A 15,546-nucleotide genomic window follows, 5' to 3' on the forward strand; every position below is an offset into this window, starting at 1 on the left:
ACCCTGCAAATTAAAGACCCATTGCTCTTCTGAATTGTGACCAGAAGATAATAACTAAGGTCTTAGCTACAAAACTGGTAAGCATATCTCAACAATTGTAAATCCTGATCAGACTGGATATATTATAGCAGGTAGACTTTCATTTAGTAATGTTCGTCTGTTCTATTCAGCTCATGAAGAAGACATACAGCCTGCCATCTTGATGCTTAAAAGGCATTTGATCAGATCGAATGACCCTATATGTTTGAAGGATTGAAGCTATTTGGGTTTGGGGGAAACTTTATAGAGTGGGTCAAAATAATGTACACTAATGCTGTATCTTCTATTCTCATTAATATAGAAAAATCACAACCTTTTGATCCTTTTTGATATTGCTTTAGAACCTCTTGCAACTGTAAGAGGTCACCCAGGTTAATTTATATGCTGAAGATTTATTGATTTGTTTAACGGATCCAGTAGTATCAGTTCTCAACTTTCTGAACTACATTACATAATTTAGTAAATTGTCAGGCTATACAAATAACTGGGATAAAAGTGAGTCCATGCCACTGGGAAATAATATGAAATCTTTAAATTAGTGAACACCAATTGTATCTACCTTGGGCATAAGATTTCCAGAAACCCTAAACATTTACTGAACATTAATTTCTTAATGTGACATGATAAATAAATTAATTTATGTTCTTCTTTAAACAACTGGATTCTGCTATTCTTTCATTTGTTTGGGCCAATAAACTCCCCCCAAGACCACTTACAGAAGAATATAAAAAAGGGTGGCCTCCCTGTGTTCAGGGAATATTATTGGGCTGCAAATGTGAGGGCTCTTACTTTCTGGCAATGGGGATCCCCTTGTGATGATTAGCCTGACGTCTCCCCACTTTGATAAAACAATTTTTCAGTTTCATACTAAATACCACCCTCCCCAATTAGATTTTTGCTGCTACCTTCAAGTCAGGCATCTTGTATGGGAGTGTATCTCAGAATACACAACTAAACCAAAGTGCCACTTATTCAGGATTTACTTCTCTTACAGCCACACCCCTGGGAGAAAAGGAAGGCTGCTCCTGACTAATGTCCGAAATGTGTCTGTGTCCACAACTTTATAGAGACCTGCTCCATCAACATCCGGTATTTGGATGAATGACAAACTCCACGGCACTGCTTAAACCAAAATAGTAAAGTTAAACCAAAACCATAGAACTTTTCCACAGCAGGTTTTTTGACATGAAAATGACTGCTGTTAAAAAGATCTAGAGCTGAAAATTCCTAACAAGCTCTGTAGGGAACTGGAAAAGTTGGGTGACTTGTCCCAATACAGCAACCTTTCCACAAAGAAATCGTTGTAGTTTCCTCCAAGTTCTATGAATCATAGAAAAAAAAACGTTACGTCAACTAATTTGATTTTATCCTCACTGGAACAAGTGGCCTTGATTTTATATTAAATTACTAAAAAAACAAACTGTTTTTGCAATGTTTATTTTCCCTGGCAATTTCATTGCAAAAAATCATCTAAAAAAGCCACAACATGCATGACATTTTTTTAGAAAAGCTACAGTGAAATCAGGAATTTTAGTAAATGGTAGCAACATCCGTTGTGTACCAGTACCTTATAGAATAGGAGGATGAAGTTGATTGCAAAGGCAACAAACAGCGCCAGCATCCTCATGTTGTAGAAGTTCCTGGCAAAGTAGTTCTGCAGGGGACAAAGAAAATGGAACTACTAATGTGTTTCTGGATGTTACAGGTGGAGCAGTTAAGCTGCAGTATCGTTTTATAATATTGTTGCGTTTTCTAAAACTTTAAGCCGGAGGAACATGATTTATTTTTTATTTTATTTTATTTTTTACAGATAATCTGTCTCATGTACTACTGTCAACGTTTCAGCAAATATGATTTTTATAAAAATGACCTACAGGAGCTTTAAATAAATCAACTGCTCCAGAATTGCGGTCCACACCACACAGTGTGTGAATATGTTTACAGTTGGACTGGAATACACTACGTTGACAGAGAGAGTTGACCAGCACCATTGAAACAAGTGGGCAGAAAAAGTCCCTGTACCAGTAGTTTCCTCTGGTAGGCTATGATCTTCTTCAAGAAGGCAGACTCCTGTAGATCAGGTTCATCAGACTTTGATGTGTGATGCCTTCTCACTTTTGGCTTCATCTTGTCATTCTTCTGTTGTTTCTCTTGTTTCTCTACATGTCCACCACTGAAATTACAAAACAATACATATTCTATAATACCGCTTCACTGTGGCTTTCCTTATTTTACTGTATTTTGAGATTTTCGTGGTCTAATTGAAGCTCAGGCAGGTGTTACACACTATGATGTTATAATACCAAGCTATTAATCAAAGGAATTGCCATTGCTATGAAACCCCCTTCTGTTTATACACCAAGTAATGATTTTTAAAATAAACAAAAAATAAATAGCAAATTTAGTAAAAAAAAATAGGTATTTAGCATATGCAACAGCTGAGATAACACTGTCTGCTGAGTACCATGGAAAAAGCTAGTAAGTGGATCTTCTGGTCAAAACAGTGAGTGAATAGTGATTTTATGCTGGCTCTGACCACTAGTCATTAGATTCTTCCCTTTAATAAACAATACAATAAGTAGTGATGTCAGGTTGTAAGTCTCAGGTTGTGGTTTCTGGCATTTCTTGCCTGTATACCACCTGTACTGTACTTTTATGTCTCCACTATCCATACATAGTGTGTTTTTGTCTGGACTGTTACAATGTCTGTTGTAGTAAACAGACTGCATAACAAAATGTATACATACTCTGATGTTTTCTCCGGTTCACATTCTGTCTCTGTTGTTGCTTCCTTCTCATCTGAGGAAAAGCTCTTCGACTGAAACAGAAAACACACAAACAGACAAACAAGCCAGTTTATTGGAAAGTGTATTTTAGCCATATTAGCAACATTTTCTCACTCAGTTTCTTCTTATGACTAATCCTACATGAACAGTTTTCTGATGAAGTTCAAGAATCATTTCATAATCTAATATGGGGGATTACTGTATTTCTTTTTTCTATGTGCTCTTCTCACTGGTTTGAAGGACAAATTGTAATATCATTTAGGATCCTCTGACTTTTCCTGTAGTGCAATCATCTTTGGTTTATGACCAAATATCTGATGATGTCCACAGAGAAATCACGACGGCCAAACGGGAATACAGTATAATAATGTGAGAAGATACACACATTTCAGAAGAGGAGACAGCGCATATACAAGCTCCAGTCTGCAGTGTGGTACATACAGTTTATTGATAAACCACAGAATTGTACAGCCACATAGGCTTCATGATCAAAGAAAGTTCTCATATCATGTCAACACTTCTGCCCATATTCTCGCACTCAATTCAATTCAAAGACCTTTATTGGCATGAACAGAAACATGTTGTTGCCAAAGCAATTAACAATAATACATATTTTCCCCCTCTTGTTTTCTCATCTACAGGAGCTCTCTCTCTCTCTCTCTCTCTCTCTCTCTCTCTCTACTTACCGTGTCCATGAGTATGCATGTGTTGCTTCCAGTAAAAGCAAACTGTAAATGCAAACTGTTCAGAGACTTTGCAGGTGTATTTTTCTTTTTTTTAGGTGGGATACCATCCTGCCCTGACATTTTGACAACAGCTCTTATGTTACTGTAGGTGGCACACCTGCTTGAACATAGCAACTGCCCATAATAAAGTTGGTGGTAATAAAAGAGATGGCCTTTAAATACAGGAGAAACAGGAATGCTGACAGGTATGGTTAAGCCCATAGGATCATCAGAGACCCTAACCACCCCAACCATGATGAAGGTCTGGACCACTAGGATCACACACACAACACCTGGCACTCACAGCACATTATTTTTATTATATTATTTCTTTCTCTTTCTTTTTAACTGTTGTTGCTGTAATGTCAAGGAGCCAAAACCAAAAAATGTAATCTCTAAATAAGTATTAGTTTTTGTTTGGGATGGGCTTTGCCATCACTGTATGAATGGGTGAATGTGGCATGTAGTGTAAAGCACTTTGAGTGGTCAGAAGACAAGTAAGGCGCTATACAAGTACAATCAAATTACAATTTAACATCAGCATCTGTGCCTAAGTACAGCTTCACAAAGCTGCTAGCATGGCTATAGACTCTACAGTTTCCGTGTTTCTATGACACAGATGTTATTTTGGTACAATTGATGGCAATAGTGATGGTTTAGATGGTTTCCAGTGACCAATCCTAAATAACTGATCCTTGATTTGACTATTTTAAAATAGACAGAATTTAAAAAAAGACTGGAAAGAAAGAAAGCAATAATGAAAAGAAAAAAAAAGATTACAGGTTAAGTTCACACTGCAAGCCTTAGCGGTCAAGTGCTGATCTGATTTCTTTTGTTTGGCTGTTTACATTATTTGTTAAATGTACCTGTATCTGATTTGGACTACATATAAAAGTGACCCAAATCAGAACTGAAAGATCAGATTCCATGTGATTTCTGCTGTTCACACTTTCATGAAAAAACACAGATCTCAGTCACATATGAGCAAACTTTTTTGATGTGGGTCACTTGTGCCTACAGCGTGAACGTAGTCTTAGACTCACCTGATATGTTCGTCTGAGCTCAGGTGGGGTTGCTGTGGGTGGGGTTGTCGAAGGAACCGGGGAGTTGAGCAGTTCAGTCAGGCTGGCGTTGGGGTTATGTGGTGTGATCTTGTACTGTCCCCCCTCTCTTCTTAAGTCTAGGCCAAAAATATCTGACAGCAGCTCTGTCTCACTGGTGTTGACAGCCAGGTCAGCCAGGTCCTCCTTTGGGGAGCTTCGGTCAGAAGGTATTTTCTCTCTGTCCTCTCCTTCACCCCGCACCTCATCCTGGGTGGGGTCAGGCATGTTGGCCAGCAGTTCTGACACCTGGGGATGGAGACACTTCATGTATTTAGTAGCAACTTTTACAATATTCAGTCTGTTTTAATGACCTGTGGATACACTGCTATATTCTTATGTATAGTAACCTTTATGGTCTTGGCCCCCTCCACCAGATTGCCTCCCATGAAAGTGTTGTAGAATATTCGGCAAAATCCTCGGGCAACACTGAATGCCATGTGTAGAAGGCCCAGCAATACTGACCAGTAGAAGGACACTAGGGTGGTCACCATGTCCTTCACTGTCATGTTCTTTATCTTCTTCATCTGCTTCTTCAAACTCTTCATGGACAGGACCTGAAAACAGAGAAATATATAGGTGAATTGACTGTTCAGTGGTACTGATGATGTTACTGCTTTATGTTAAGGACTGTTCAATGCCCAATATTTATTTGACAGCATCGGTGCATCTAGTTTCATGAACAACCTACACTTAATTTAGTTAACTTAGTTAAACCACAACAAATATCTTTGAGACCTTGGGACATTGCACAATCTAATATTGCAAACCATATTAGTAGTTTTGTGCAATTCTCTCACTCAGATACCTGTTAGTTCAAAAAAGTCAAAATTCAGACTATTTGAAGAATCGTACCAAGTTATGGCCAAGTGCCAAGTGCGCTCATTAGCTTTCTTCTTGAGAGTGAGATTTTCTGTATCTTCATGACCGCGGTTCATGCCTAAAATCAGGCTATTACTGATGTATGATGATTCATGCATGAGGGTCATTCACCAAAGATGTATTCTTGTCTTCACCATTGAAGAGTAGTGGCGCAATATCATAAACTCCATTCACTTTAACTCAAACATCAGAAAAAACATAAACTTCATTAGTCCCACTCAGTATGCACGCCAAATTTTATACATATAGTTTGGACACTGAAATCACCTTGAATTGCACTTTTGAAAAAAAACAACAAATATTTATATTTTCAAAAGAATTTCAACTATTTCTTTAAAATGCTCCAAAACAACCCCCACACCTTTTTAAATTGTCAGATGTGTTTGGTGTTGGGTGTGCTCTTACCTTTATGAGCAGCATGACATTGTATTGCAGCGCTAACAGTGCCATGCGGACAGTGGTGACAGAGAAGAAGCCCATCTCAGCGCTTTCCTCGTCTGGCTTCTCCCGCTCACTCTCCTCTTTGACTGCTGATCGCTCACCAGCATCAGACATCTTAGCCGCCAGCTGCATTTCAAAGATGGTGTCCTCGCAGAAATTCACAAACAGCTCCATCTTTTCCTTCTCCCCTCCCTCATTCACCACATCAAAGATGAACTGACGCTTGGATTCTTTGACCTGGGCATAAGATAAATACATGAAAACACTGTAACCAAATCCGGTGTTGCCCCCTTCAAGTGACTTTCTGCTAACTGATTCATATGCTGCACCATCTTTACCTGAGGTTTCTCCCACTGTGTTCGACTGGACTCGCTGATCTCAAAGTAGACCCTCTCAATGCGCTTGGCGCTGCCCATAATCTCTATACGGCCCAGATAGGGTTGGAAGTAGTTGAGGACACTCTCTGCGAGCTCCAGGAAGGTCTGCAGCCGGGTGTCATGAGGCATGTGCTCCGACAGGTTGGTCAGCAAAACCGCCACATTAAAGCCAATGTCCTTTTGAAACAGTTTAAACAGTTTCCTTTTCAGCATGTTCCTCACTATATAGGTTCAGAACCACTCAACCTCTAAAATCCTGTGATAAACGAGGCCCCAAGGATGGCACCAGAATGATTTCTCAAAACATTACTTTCAGATACATAATGCAGAGACAGTTTTTAAACACTTTGATAGGAATCAAATGAGTAAAAAAGGTTCTACATTTTGAAATTCAACTACTATGTCATCAATTAAGCTTAGAAACAAAGTCAAGACTTCTTATCCCACTTTACTCTAAGTAGGGTCATTTTTATGCTCCAGAAAACCAGTGAAACAAAGGGATTAATTAGTGTCTGACTGAGCTGCCGATCAATAAGACCAAAACCAAGGAATGCCTCAACTGGCTTCCCCGTATAGTGTGTGCGCCACATTAAGCAAGAAATAGAAAAAATTACAAAGAATTGTACCAAATTGCCACTTCTACTCTGATATTGCTAAAAAAAAAAATCAAGTACTTTATTCTGTCCAAATAATGGAAATGCAGAGGAATAATGAAACAAAGACATAGAAATAGAATAAGAAAGAAAGCTCTTTTACTAAACCCCCTCGAAACAGTTCTCTAAAAAAAGATTTTAATCATTCTGAGTGGTTTAAATGTAGCAATTTAAGGCCCTTTTTAGATTTGGAAACATCAAGGCATTTACCTTGGCTGGCTCATGAAAACGCTCCACAAATTCCTCATAGTCCAGGAGTTCATTCTCATCAGTCTCAGCACAGGAGAGCAGGAACTCTGTCTCAGACTGGGTGTAGTGTTTGTGGCTCTCCATGGCCTTATGGAAGTCTCTCTTGGAGATGACACCTGTAAGTACATTTATAAATGCATAAATAATCAGAAGCTTGGTCAATGTCACTCTGGAAAACATTGAAATGATTCTGATGTTTCCATGACATGACATGATGAAAGCAACTATGTTGACAGCCTTGCCTTTTCCGTCAGGGTCATACTCCTTAAAGGCGTCTGAGGAGGTCAGGTCTTTCAGTTTGAGGAACATGTCAAAGAACTTGAGGATCATCTCAACGTTGTTGGAGGACTCCACTAGCATGTCCACCATCTGCTTCCCAATGGTCCCATTCACCACATTACCTTAGAACAATTACAATATTGGAACTCTCTTGAAACCACAACAAAACATGAGACATTGTAACCATTTACACAAAGCCTTTGTAAAATTATTTGCAATGCTAAGAACCCAGACCCATTTCTCCTTGAAGGAAAATTATGGGGGATATACCACAGACCAAGTGGAACTCATAGAACACATTTCTGATTGTTTATTTTTGAATGTCAAAGATCTGCGATGTGACATATAAGTCACATTGGCCGTTTATGGTAAATAAATATTTTATTAATACCTAAATAATTTGAGATTCTTTTTTGTTTGTATTTCTTCAAATATACTTTAAATTGAACAACAGGGCACATATTAATTTGAAAATAATTGAACAGAAATGAATTGAGTGCCGTGATTACCTTTTTTGTTCTTGTGACAAAGACGTCACATCAGGTTTTCCATGACGACTTGAAGGTTAAAAGCCCGCTTGTGACGTATATATTTTCGTAACCGGTTTGAATTATTTTTCAGGAAATATGGTGAGAACAGGTTAAATACAATACAGGGCAGACTTTTAAAGCATTAGAATTGTTCAATGGGTTTAAACTTACCTCAGTAAGAAAAAACAAGCTTTTTGAATTTAGCTACTTCCTTCATTTCTGTCATTTCAGTCACACCCACATTTTGGAGAGGACACTTCCTGTCACAGTCACATGACTGTCATATGACCACCACACCAGGATGTTTTGTATATGTCACTTAGGGACTTAAGGTCAAGCATAAAGCTGTATATGGAATATTCAAGGACATTTAATGTGTTTGTGACACAAGTGTCACCATGGGTTCTTATTAAATTATGCTTTACTGTTTCTTGGATTATTCTCTGCTTTTGACCCATCCTCAGTACTAGGAGCAGTGGGCAGCCACTGTGCAGCACCTGGGGACCAATTCCAGATCTGAGCCAGTAGGGACTGACTGGAGAATTAACCTTACATACATGTTTTGATTGTAAGGGAAACAAGAGAAAACACAGTAAGAACATGCAAACTGCACACAGAAAGGCCCTGATCCAGTTCACCATTGAACCCTGAACCTTCTTGCTATGAGATGACAATGCTAACCACCGTGCCATGCTTGACCGTGTTCTCTGAAATCACTATGGGATTTCTCAAAAAATACAGCCACACTGATTTAGTAGAACCAGTTAGCTTGTTTTGGAAAGATAATTCTTTTTAGTTTTTGAACTGTTTGTTGATCTCTTCCTACTGTTGTCACTGTTGATTTTGTTGGACAAAACTCATATCCTCAGCTGCATGTCCATGCACTGATACCAGTGCTTTTTTAACACATGGCAAAACATTTTTACAACCACACTGCAATTTTTTAAGATTTAATGATTGTCAATAAAGAGTGAAAATACCCTGGTGATAACTTTGACTATGTCATTCTATCAGCTCTTTCAGGAGGACATCCCTGCTTTAATGTTTAATACTGATGTACTCATGAAAGCAAACCTACCCTCTAGCATAGAAAGCAGCATGACCACCATATCCTTCTGCAGATCCATCAATTCCTTCAGTAACTCAATCTGACTGGAGTCCTATGGTGAAAAAAAGAAAGAGTTAGATGTGTTACAAATTTCCTAGCCATCTACACTTTATTTAACCATTTCAGAAAGAACTACTGCCAAAAGGTTTCTTACATTGATAATGCATATGTTCTTTGAGACTGGGATGTCTTCATGACTGTGAGTCAATTGCTTTCAGAAAGTGTAGTGTTTGTATTGTAATACTTCTTAAGTCGGAAGACTAGAAAGGCGCTATACAAGTACAGGTCCATTTACCATTTACCAAAATCTGTATCATTCTGACCTAGATTAAAGGTTTTGAAATACTGAAATACTAGATGACAGCTACAAAGCTGCATGAGTACAGACAGGCTCAACAGTCCATTTGAGGGTTTTCTTGGCCCCACAAAATGATACAATATATGTAGTAATCAGAATGCATTAAACAGTTGTAGAATGTAAAAATGTTTCATTGTGCAAACAGCAACGCAGTAAAGACAGAACTTAAAAATAAAAGAAAAAAAGAGATTAAGGAAAAAGAAATATTCTTTTGTTTAACTGTGGAACTATAAAGGGACACATGCCAGAGCGGGACAACCACAGAGGCACATAGTACAAAAAGAGTTTTATATTTGTGTTACAGTGTGTGAGCCCTCCAGAATAAAGGGACATCTGTCAGCGGACTGTCGTGTCTGTGTGTAATGCTGTTTTGCTCCCAGTGGCAGTGAGTCCTCCTACACTCACCTGAGATAATTTCATTTGCATATGAGCGAAGACATGTAGAAACCCCACCACAGCGTCCCACAATCGACTATGGGCCAAACTCTGCTGGTTGCCAGTACATGGACCCTACACCATCATCAGTACAAATCACAATCACCAACAATTACCTTTACTCAGCAGATTTCCTACATTTAAATAGGTATTTGCTACAGTTACAGCCTAAAGATATTGCAGAATATCTCTGTTGTGTCATATTGCCTTAAAAGCTGTCCATTACCCTACAAAGTAAAAACACAATCCCTTTCTTATTTTAACAGTGACTATAAATATTTATTATCAAAAGTAAGGAATCTTTCTGCCTTACTTAATTTTAGCATTTGAATAAAGCAACAACTCACTGCGGTGAAAATTACTTCTAATTATTACTACTGAATAATTATGACTGTTGAACAGCCTCAATTCTGACCTTTTCAACAACTTTTGAGAATGCCCTGACAACTAGGTGTCAGTTCATTCTAACTGCAGTGCCTTCTCATACCTGGATGTACTCTGTGAGTGTATTGAAAACCTGCTTGGCAACATTTATTGCTTTGGAGAAATTCCTCTGGCCCTGCTCATCAATAACATCTTTCCCAGAATAATACCAGTAGAAATCACTGATAGACTCCTGAGGGAGAGTAAGCAGAGGAGGGGAAAAGAAGACAAGAATTAGAAAGATTAACTATGAGTAAATACAAGATAGTGTCTTAACAGTTGAAAGCTACAGTAGGTAATTTTTATTCATTTTTTGTCATATTTGCTGAATATTCCACTATATCCTGACAGTAGTAAATGAGATAATCTGTGAAAAAAGCAGGTTCCTCTGACTTGTTGTAGCACTCCTAATGGCATTTGCAAGAATCCACTGGGCCTAAACAAAAGCAATCAATCCGAGCCTAGATTCAATAATGCCTGGAGTTAGAATGCAGCTGAGAAGTGAAGAATGTCCTATATGCTGATTTTTGGATTACATTACTGCTTTTTTGCAGACGATAAAGTTCTGCTTCTTTATGGCTACCTCTAAGCCTGACCAAAAATGCACACTAGCATTTGCGCATCTGAACAAAAACAACCAATCAGAGCTAACAATTGTTGAGTCTCATTCCCAGGTAGTTAAATACAGTAAACAAATTACATTACATCCCTGGAAATGACAATGATTGTTTGTTTTTTTCATCTAGGTCCGGTGGATTTTTGGAAATGCCATTAAGAGCACTAGAAAAAGCCAGAAAGTGCAAATCAAACAGACTGAAGTTATCGTTCGTCCCGACTTCTATCAAGCTGCTGAACTCCAATACTAAATCATGCGGTAACAGCAGTACTGCAATGAGTAGAATACTGTGTGGAACAGAATGTATTGGTAAACTATAGAATTATTAAAGTTAGTAAAACAATAACAAGCAGAAGGAAAAAAGAGAAAATCCAGTCTTTCACTTTCTCATTAAAAAGCAGGAACATATTTGCTTTAGTTCAAGGGACATTCCAACTATTTTCAAAACCACTGATGATAAAGTGAACATTATAAACTGCATAGCTTAACTGCAAGTGTGCAAAACGGTAAAAACAGCTAGTCCAAAATAAGCCAGATGGTGGCTCTGTAAGACAATACAACAATACAATGGTGTGCATGGAAGGAACAGTGCCTGCTACTGTATATTTTTTACACTGGGGGATGTGCTCATTGTTACTATGTTAAGTAATGTTTGTAAGTAATACTTTAATGGGGGTTGGACTATACTTGATGCTGTATCTCTGCAAATACGCCTGCTTAAACTGTAACTGTAAAAAACTGCCAAAACTAATACAATAAAAAAGATTTCCTTCCAGACTAGGCTTAGGCTAGTACACTGTAAAAACTCAAACTCTTAAATTTAAAAAAAAAAAACTTATAATAATAATACATTTTTCTTCTTTAGAAAAAAATTTAGTTTTGCAAACAATTGGTTTTTTTGTGTTGTTTTTTTTTACAGTGTAAAGGATAAAAGTATTTGTTGAGTGTCTTAGGTTTACAGTGAAGGTCTCTTAACAAACAATTCCTCAAAATTCCTCCCAGAAACTCAAATTCCACTGAATGGGAATGGTCACAACTGTATAAGGACTATATGACTCAGTGAAGACTAATTTCATTTTAGTTTCAACTTCGAATTTGTCCCTTATGAACCAGTAGAAGTGAACAAATGGAGCAAACCTGTACTCTGAGAAGATAGTCAACAGTAGAGATAATGATGTTAACGGTTGTATTGTTCCCTGTTTGCGTCCTCAAGTAGTTCTGGAAGTCTGAAACAGGATATCGCAAAATAATGCAATGTTGTATTTGGTATGTGTTCAAGTGAATGAATACAGTAGTAGTAACAATTTAGTAAAATATTGCATGACATTTTATATTATGCCTCGGACATCAGTATGTAATCTACATAGAGGAAAGCTTATGGTATGAGGAGTCATCGCCTGAGTAAATCTGCATTAATTCTCTTGGTTGCCAGTAGTCTAACACTTACACTCAAATTCTCTGCTGAAACCAGTGGTTTCACATAAAAAATTTAGTGCAATACTACTTGACTGATTAAGACCTAAAAACACTCTCAGCAAATCATTACTAAATTTACACAAAATTTAGATGCTTATTGATATTCCTATCAAATCAGTAAGGACCAGAGAACTCAGTAAGCACACACACCTGAGTTGTGTCCCTCACAGAGCAGCTGCAGGAAGCGGAAAAGGTCACAGGTGAACTCATCATCCTGCATGACCTTCTCACCTGGCCAGAGAGAAGAAACACACACACACACACACACACATACGCAGACACACATATGCACAAGCACATACATAGGTATGCACAAACGTACACACAAGATCACAGGCATGTGCAAACATACACAAGAATGCACACACACATTCATATATACAGACACACATACACAAATAAAGTCAGAACAGAGGAGACAAAAGCAGATAACATATAGGAAAGGGATAGGCAGACAAGAAGATGGAGAGTGAAGAATTATTAAAAAGAGATGGTGCTAACTGGAAATATCCAGTGTTTTCCTTCAGTCAGTAAAAGGTGCATGGTCATACACCATTCTTACCTAACACAAACGCACAAACAGACACACTGGATGAGTGGTGGGCAGCCACAGCACCGAAGTGGACTGGTTTTTAAACTGCAGCATTTTACAGTCAGGACTGGATTTAGACACTTTATGTTTTGTCAAAGTTGGTTTGGTTTGAAGAAAACATGGTTGCTGCTTGCAGATTCTAGATTTACAGTCATGTGCACTGTCTCTGGTAAATAAATAAATGAATGAATGAATGAATGAATGAATGAATGAATTAATTAACGAATATATCAAGTAATTAATTAATACATAGATTCTGCATAGATTACAAATACATTGAGTAAGTTCAGGACAGCTGCTCTGACTATGCTAAAATGCTGCTTTGAATCATGAAATGCAAAAGGCAAAGAAGGTCAGAGAAAGGAAGATGATGCATCACACAATAACGTATACAATAACAATACAGTATGACAACAAACTGAACTGGGCTGAGGGAGGAAAATCTTTAGGTATGAAACAAGACTGAAAGTGCACTTTTCCTTTTCAATGCAGGCAATTTAGTATCAAAGCAATATTTTTTTATCTATAGATCAGTCCCACCAGGATATCAGAGGTTTAGTTTTACATATGGCCCAAATTTGTGCCGGAATTTGTGCTAATTTTGCTGATGTAAAGTTGTAATGCAAAACAAAAATTGATCTGACCACTAAAAATATATCAGAATTGTTATTACGTGGCACTTTGTAATAACAAGTTAATTTAACAATAAGCATACTACATAATAACTGCTAGAAACTACTGTTGCCTCAAAGCATTAACATCCAGGATTCATCCATCTGTCCAGTGTGCACCCTGCTTCTCACTGCTGGGATCGGCTCAAGCCACCCTATGACCCACCCAATGTACGGTGGCCCACACATCCCTCTTTGCAGCCATGTCGTCCAGGTCTTAAAGCTGCAACAGCTAATTTTTATAAAAATAACTTTTTGTCATATTTCAAGGAATCAAGACAAAGGATTATTATTATACAACACAAATACATTCAATCAATGTATACAGATATTTATATATGTAGACAATTCCTTAGTGTATCTTTTGAATTTGCATCTGGATGAATGTAAACAGCAGCAACAAGACAGAAATGATAATCTGTTTTAATCTTCACATAAAAAGAAACTGTGTTTACATCGATGATCCTTGGCAGCAATAAAACTGAAAACAGATTAGAACAAAAACAGAAGTTTGAAGGAGCTAGCCTTTCAGTTGCAGCATCTGAAAGCGCAGCCATTGCCAGGGTTAAAATCTTCTAAATCCAGTCAATTGGAAAAAAATTGGCCTAGCCCATAAAAGATCTGTTTCTTTTCATGTGAAGATAAAACCATATTATCATCACTATGTTGCTGCTGCTGTTAACATTCCCTCAAATGCAGATTTAAAGATGCAGTGCAGAATTATTTCACATGTATGTATATGTGTACATTTATAACTATATCATAATCTATTTTATTTTTTGAATTTGAGTATCTTTTCTTTAACCTTGAGTTGTATAATGTAATAATAATAATTAAAGCTGCAAGCAGAGATGAACAGGCCCTCACACTCCACGCAACTCGGGGTGTGCTGCGGCCACGTCACTTGCCGTCATAACACATGCGGACCACAACATTAAAATTTCACATAAATCAGATCAAAATCGCCACGCAGTGCTTACTTCCTGTTGCCAGTAGGTGGCACTCTCACTATTACTGAATATTATCACATAGACGTGTTCAGGGCGGGACTCTTATCAAACATGTTTCATTGAGATCGGATCATGTACACTGAAGTTATGACAACTTCCTTTTTAATGGCGAATCATCAAAATTGGACGCCATGCCACAGGCACGATGGAATGTTGTAAATTGCACAACTTTTAATCATTAATGTCTTTAGATTGCCCTGATAAAATTTGAAGTTGATCCGATAAATTCCCTAGGAGGAGTTTGTTCAAATACAACGTGTGCAAAAAATTACCACGAAATTCAAAATGGCCGACTTCCTGTTGTGTTTGGGTTATGGGTCCAAGAGGCTTTTTTGCTTGTCCGATCATGACACACACACCGATTTTCTTACATGTCGGTCGTACGTGTCTAGGGGGCTGATTCTGGGAAGCGTGGCGAAGCCATTTTGCGATGCCCATCTGTGGGACCAAGACAATACGTTAGCGTTAGCCCCGACTGAATTTTGTGCAACGTTTCATGAGTTTTTGGCCATGTTTAGCCCCCCAAAAGTGTTCAAATGTTAACAGAAAAGCTGATTTTTGCCACGTCGCCATGGCAACATGGTTCGACAAAAATTCTTAAGATTCATAAGATGTCATCGTCATCGTTCTAAGGGACCGCTGACAGAATTTCAGCTGGATCTGGTCAATCTGCTGGGAGATATACATAAAAGTATAACTAGGTGGCACTCTCACTATTACTGAATATTATCACATAATTCAATTCAATTCAATTCAATTTTATTTGTTTAGCGCCAATTTACCAGAAGTTATCTCA

The 15,546-nt window shown here is 37.9% G+C and overlaps 1 protein-coding gene across 1 annotated transcript in view; it reads right to left on the bottom strand.

Moving 5' to 3' along the window:
* Positions 1–15,546, bottom strand: part of LOC118334266 (ryanodine receptor 2-like) — a gene marked incomplete in the record, with an annotated part of 114,618 nt that overhangs the window by 12,541 nt on the left and 86,531 nt on the right. The window contains 14 exon segments of the mRNA XM_035670117.1: positions 1,607–1,693; positions 2,062–2,212; positions 2,787–2,857; positions 4,594–4,899; positions 5,001–5,207; positions 5,938–6,210; positions 6,312–6,527; positions 7,214–7,368; positions 7,495–7,653; positions 9,140–9,221; positions 9,933–10,037; positions 10,450–10,578; positions 12,139–12,227; positions 12,628–12,708. Of these exon segments, the coding sequence (XP_035526010.1) occupies positions 1,607–1,693; positions 2,062–2,212; positions 2,787–2,857; positions 4,594–4,899; positions 5,001–5,207; positions 5,938–6,210; positions 6,312–6,527; positions 7,214–7,368; positions 7,495–7,653; positions 9,140–9,221; positions 9,933–10,037; positions 10,450–10,578; positions 12,139–12,227; positions 12,628–12,708 (2,111 nt within the window).

This window comes from Morone saxatilis, unplaced genomic scaffold (genome assembly GCF_004916995.1).
Source record: "Morone saxatilis isolate NCDOM2014 unplaced genomic scaffold, NCSU_SB_2.0 Contig1, whole genome shotgun sequence".
NCBI classification, from domain to species: domain Eukaryota; kingdom Metazoa; phylum Chordata; class Actinopteri; family Moronidae; genus Morone; species Morone saxatilis.